The 6,000-nt window shown below is 44.0% G+C and overlaps 1 protein-coding gene across 4 annotated transcripts in view; it reads right to left on the bottom strand.

Moving 5' to 3' along the window:
• Window positions 1-282: 282 nt before the first annotated feature.
• Adamts18 (ADAM metallopeptidase with thrombospondin type 1 motif 18) overlaps window positions 283-6,000 on the bottom strand; it is a 130,885-nt gene continuing 125,167 nt past the window's right edge. For all 4 annotated transcript variants that reach the window (XM_047529949.1, XM_047529945.1, XM_047529947.1 and 1 more), the window contains one exon: window positions 283-2,114. In XM_047529949.1, the coding sequence (XP_047385905.1) occupies window positions 1,999-2,114 (116 nt within the window). In that variant the 3' untranslated portion in view covers window positions 283-1,998. The remainder of the gene's footprint in view (window positions 2,115-6,000) is intronic.

Genomic DNA, 6,000 nt, shown 5'->3' with positions numbered 1-6,000 from the left:
TGTTTATAAGCCTATACAGTAGAACAAAATAGCTCAAGATGGGGAATGTGTCATCTATTCCAACCCAGCCTTTTACAGCTGGACTTCCTCACACACAGAGCAAGAATCCTCTTTTTCCTTTTCTCAGTGAAGTTCCCTTGAGATTTCTGACCCACATTTATACAGTGAAACTACCTTGGAAATCACTGAATTCCCACTATATCATTCAAGAACTTAACAAGTTTCAAAGATAAAGAAACAGAATACTTTATTATAAAACTTATAAAATAATTAAATATTACACTTATATTTTTGACTTTTCTCTATAATCCAGGGTTTTATTCAACATTTTTCCTCAGAATATCACTTACTCAGTGAAGCAAGTGATCACACATAATAGGCTATTAATAAATTAATTTTTTTCCATAAAATAACAAAATGATAATTATATAAAGACACAAATAACTTGCCGGTTGGGGGAGGGCACGAGGGTGGTGCTGTGGAACCATTTTTATTCCGGGATAAATTGGCTGCTACTCCAGGGGGCTGAGGGAAGCTCCCAATCACTCTTTCTCTGAGATTCAAGAACTCATGATTTTAATTAGTATGGGAACAAAGGATGCTGCTAAATTTAACCAACCACGGTCTAGTTGGTTATGCTGAGCTGGCTAATCCTTGTCTGAACCAAGACTTCTGAGAGCAGTAAAATTGGGTTACATTCATCAAAGAAGTTGAATAGAGTAGCATTATACAAATATGCCTTTTATAACCACTTCTCAAAAAAAATTACAGGGGGCGACAGTCTTGTAAGTTACTTTGGTTTTGGCAAAATAGTGTGGTGTTTTTCCAATTGAGAACAATTTTAAGCTTATTAATGCCCAACAACAGCTGGCCTCTGCTGACTGAAAATCTCATCTGAAATACCGTTAAAATACTCTGGGTTGTTGAAGGGTCTTGGCATCTCGTGATTATTAATAACCCAGCAAGAAGACTGGTAGACTTTTCTCTTGCCACTGTTTTTTTTTTTTTTTTTTCCTTGTTAACTAAATCCTAGGGCAAATTTAAAATTTGTCTATTGGAAGGAAAAGCCACAGGCAGCCTTTAATTTTCCAAGCACTCTGATAATATGTACAGAGCAGTATAAATGACGTGCTCCTCTCCTTGGGACGTGGCTGTTCTGCTATTTAGCTCGTCCTAGATTTTTACCAGAAATGAACATCTCACCCCCGAAAAGCAGCCTCCCACGGAATTGTTCAGCAAGCACCAAAACTCAGGAGGGGGACTGTGTAGAGGGCAGTGGGATTTGCCTTGGATGAGATGTTTTTCCACCCCAGTGTGAATTTCAATTACATGGAGATTTTAAATAGTCTGTGTTGTCCTCCTTTTTAGAATATTCCTTTAAACACTTTTCAAGTTGTTCATTTTAGTCTTGAAGACTTTTCTCTATAAGCAGAATATACTTTAAACAAATTAATAAACAACACACACATGCTAAATAAACGTAACATGAAGCTTGCCAGTCCAGCAGCAAGCGTGATGGTAAGCACCGTCTGGCTTGAGACAACCCCTGTTCGGGTGTTCATGGTCAGAGTCAAACTGCGAACTCCAAGTAACAGGCAAGGTGTTCCATCCATATCTGATTGGACCTGAAGGCTTAAAAGGACCTCTTTAAAATAGATGTCTTTGCCATTGAATCCTCTGAGGGTCAAGGGGGCCTGTCCCTTCCCGCTCTGTCAAAATTAAAATTCAACAGACCTCAGCGTGATGCCTCGCTTTTACCTAACAGTGCAAATCAAAGACTTTTCTTTCTTTTTGTTTGCAAGTCAGATTTGTCATCGCTTTCCGTTTTTCAAGTGCTTCAGGGTACCGTGTGCTTCTGGGGATGGAATCTGGGGCCTGGAGGCAGCCTGCCACTCGTCCACCCTGCAGAAGCTGGCAGGTGGCTTGCAGTGCTTGGTCTCCTCGCTGGAGGCTGGGAGGTCAGACCCTGGCCAGAAGCCATCAAGGAGGACGTGGCCATCAGCTCTTCCGTGTGCAGGACTTGCAGCACTGCTTGCCGTAGAACTTGTGGTTGCAGACGCCATGCTGAGGGACGAGGTGGCACCAGCTGAAGAGATCCACACAGGACGGGTCCTCTGAAAGGAGAACGTGCAGTCAGCACCTTAGCTCTGCCCGCACCACGTGAAGACGGGGTCCTACAGGACAAAGACCTTGGGCCCCCCGGACTTGTGCCCACTGAAAGCCTTCCCATTCTTTGTTAGAACTTTGTCAGGGAAGGGACAGAGGCAGGGACAGAGTTAAGATACCAGAAGGGACTGCAAACATTAGCAGTATTTACAGAGGGGAAAAGACACATGTTGAAAAACAAAGAAGTCATATCCCGTAAGAGATCATTGTCTGTCCTCACATCACCTGGCATCTGCCTCTGAATGGAAGGTGGAAGGGAAGCACCTAGAACAGCACTTTGGGGATTCCCCAAGGATCCCATTCAGAAGATCCAGGGACTGCAGCTGTGTATTTCTAATAAGCACCTAAGGGGGTTCTGATGCTGCTGGGCCAGGAACTATACTCAGGAAGCAAGGAGCCTCATATAGTGGGAGACAGGACACCTGGATTTGAGGCCCTGCCCTAACCTTCCACACAGGTTTAAATAAACCTCTCCAGTTTGCAAATGGGTGAGTTAATACCTGCCCTTTCTGGTTTCTCCAGCTGCTCAAGTCAGATGGCATGTGATCATACACCGGAAGTGTGACATCATACGTCTGGGATCTCAACACAGCCTCCAGAGGTACGGAGCCCTATGACTCACACCAATGTCTTTATGTGGACAGAAAGGTAATGGCTGAGGCACGAGGGTCCAGGAATTTCACTGTATCCTTAAAGTAGATTTTCTATTTCAAAATTGTTTAGGGTCTCTATTATATAGGAGTGAAATATTCTCATTCAGAGCTGGAATTCTCCTCTTCCTCCTCCATCCAAGCCTGCAGTTGCCTCTGGCCTTCACTCACCAAGCCCTCCCTCTGCAGGCAGCTAGCTGATCTCCTCCTAGTCCATCCTTCAGTGACTCTCTGCTCTCCTGCTGTTCCTGACCTGCAGCTCCTTTTCCTGTGATCAGATCTGCCTATGGTTCCTTCAAGTCTCAAGTCTTCTGCCTAAAATTCCCTTTCGCACACCCTTCCCACCGTGCCACGCCAGTCTAAGGATCTCTTAAAGCCGCTGTGTCATGCTCCTGCTGCAAACCCTCACATCCCTCCGTAGTCACAGTGCTGTAATGGGATCTGGCTCCCCCAGCCCTGGCTTCCCCTTCTCCTCTCACCCCTCTCTTGCCCAGTTCAGCCAGGCCAACCCCCTTGCTGGGGCCCTGGCCCACCAGCCTGCTCTGGCTTCCACCTGGATTTCTTTTAGGATCACTTTTCCTGAAGACATGGGGAAGGTTTTCTTTTTGCTTCAATTCTGTACTCAATGGTCATTTATCTGTGAGACTTTTATGACCATCTATAAACCCATCCAAGCTCCCTGACCCCCAGGAAGTACTCTCCATTCCATACCCTGCTTTATTTCTCTACATTGAATTTGTTGAAATTTATACTATGTGGTTACTTATTATCTGTCCTCTAGGATGCAAACTACTCGAGAGCAGAGTTTGTTTACCACCTTTAAAAGTATTGCAAAGTAGGTGCTCAAGATTTATTGAAGATATTAATTTCCCTAACTATGGTGGCTAAAATAACAAATTTAGACCCTACTAAATCTAAACTTAGGTGTAAAGATGAAATGAGATTATTCTTTTCTTTCCAATAACTCCCGGCTGTTGAGTCTAGAGAATTTGCCAACAGGTTTGGTAAAGAATACAAAAGGGAAACAAAGAATTTAAAAAAAACAAAACATGGGATTTTGATCTGAAGATCTAGAAGAACAGAGTCATGTTCCCTGAAATGGGGACTCCTGCGGGGATGGGTTAGGCTTACCAGGAGGTTGGTTTGACATATATTGTTACAGATACAAGGGGAGACATTGTGAGGAAGAGCCAGCTAGAGTTGAATTATTTTTATAATTTGCTTGTGTTGTGTCTGATACCCCAATCAATTAGCATGTGCTTTAATCCCTATAATATAAGCAAAAACTGACCCAGATGTATCTTCAGATTATTCTACTGATACAAAGGAACCGCAGGAGGATGACACAGGCTGCTAACTTCACCGCATGTTGACACTCACCCCTCTGGAGATAAGATGGCATCTCAGCGGGTACCTGGTACTACGGGCCTCATGTAACCCAAGCAGTAGAAGTCAGGTGTATGGGGATGCTCTGACTGTAAGTACTCTATTTGACAATAATGCTGGTTATTTGGGCACCTAGCTCCCATGAGTCAGGTATTTGATTTACACTATTTAGGGTGGAGTCTTCTTTATTTGCTTCACCCACTGCCTGCAAACAAGCCCCAGGCATTATAGGTTCAGTAGAATCCACCCAGCTTCTTACTTCTGCTCACCACTCCCTGGGGGTGAGCTCTCTCAGGGGACGGCTGCAGCACCCCTGACACAGGCTAGACAGGCCCCCACCTACCCCAGGCATCCTGCCCTCTTCTCGAGGTAGCTGCCTGAGATCTTCTCACAAGCCATCCTACTGCTCCCCCGCTCAAGGTCCTCCAATGGCTTCCATCGAGTTCAGAGTCAAAGCTGAAGTCTCAACATGACTGACAAGGCACTCCTGTTCACGTCTCTGTCCTCATTCAAAGTGGTCTTGTCTGACCTGCTACTTCTCTTATCTCCTCCTCCCCAGTCAAAGCTTTCTTTAAACCCTGCTTGAGTTTTCTTCCTGCTGCGTTATCATCTGATAACACATTTATTGCTGTTTCTATCTTACATGCAACATGTTTGGCATGAAAGTGGGGACTCTGTTCATTTTGTTCACTACTGTGAACTCAATAAGCAAGTGTTGAAAGTCAAACTACCTCATTTAATATCTTTCAAGGTAAGCATTATTTCCCCGTTGAATAAAGACTTGCTCAAAGCTGTGTAGCTTGTAAATTTCAGAGCATGGATTGAAATCTGTGGTTCTGTTTCTACAATCCTTGTTGCTTCCTCATGCAGTGCTGTCCATCTGAAGATAGGGGCTTCCATGAGGGGCAGCGTATTAGCATTACCCACTTAACCTGATCATGCCTAACTTTAATCTCACTAGTTACAGCCCAGACATTGATGTGAAACACAGTGCACTGTGATTGACAACACTACAGTGGTTTCAGGTCAAGTAAGTACGGTGCAAATCATCCAAGATGGATACCCAATCATGACACTGGGTAAGGCATCCCACTGAGATAATATAAAATGAGGTACTCTCATGATTGGCTATTGTTCTTTGGCCATGCTGAGGGGCTTCCTAGACTGAGCCTTGGTATGTGTAGGTTCCTTCAGGGTGGTCTAACTTTCAGGTAGAAATGAAAAATCACTAATGGAAAGGAAGGAGAGAGTCTGGAAGCACATGATCAATTCCTCAGAAGTGTACATTTCTTAAAAAAAAAAAAAAAGTACATTTCTTCCCCATGGACAATTCTAACATCGACTAGAGATGATCTGGTTCTCAGCAATTGCTACATAACACATTTTTTTGTTTGTTTTTGCATGCCTCAGTCCAGATAACTTAGAAAAAGAAAGAAGAGGAAGGAAACTGATGTCCCAAGCCTGGAGCTAAGACGCAGATCCAGAGCAACTTAGAGATGGGAAGTGATGCAGACAGGGGAGCACGGGAGGAATAGTCCTGAGTCTGACTCACCCCAAACTGGAAAAATCAGGGTAAGAAGAGATCAGACTGTCTTGGAAAAAGCTGTGTTTGGATGAAAAGAAAACCCAGCCGTTATGTGCTAGAAAATGATTCTTTAGCGCAAGGAAATCTGATTAGGCTGAAAAATACTTCCTGGTGTTTGTCAGATGACTTTGAAAGGAGCTGGACTAGGAGAGAAGATCTCTCCTATAGCTGGATTTCCCAGCAGCACCCGCTGCACTTCACTTGAACTGCCTT

Source organism: Sciurus carolinensis, chromosome 16 (assembly GCF_902686445.1).
Source record: "Sciurus carolinensis chromosome 16, mSciCar1.2, whole genome shotgun sequence".
Classification (NCBI taxonomy): domain Eukaryota; kingdom Metazoa; phylum Chordata; class Mammalia; order Rodentia; family Sciuridae; genus Sciurus; species Sciurus carolinensis.
The sequence above is the reverse complement of the archived record's forward strand: the minus strand, read 5'-3'. Positions and strand labels throughout refer to the sequence as shown.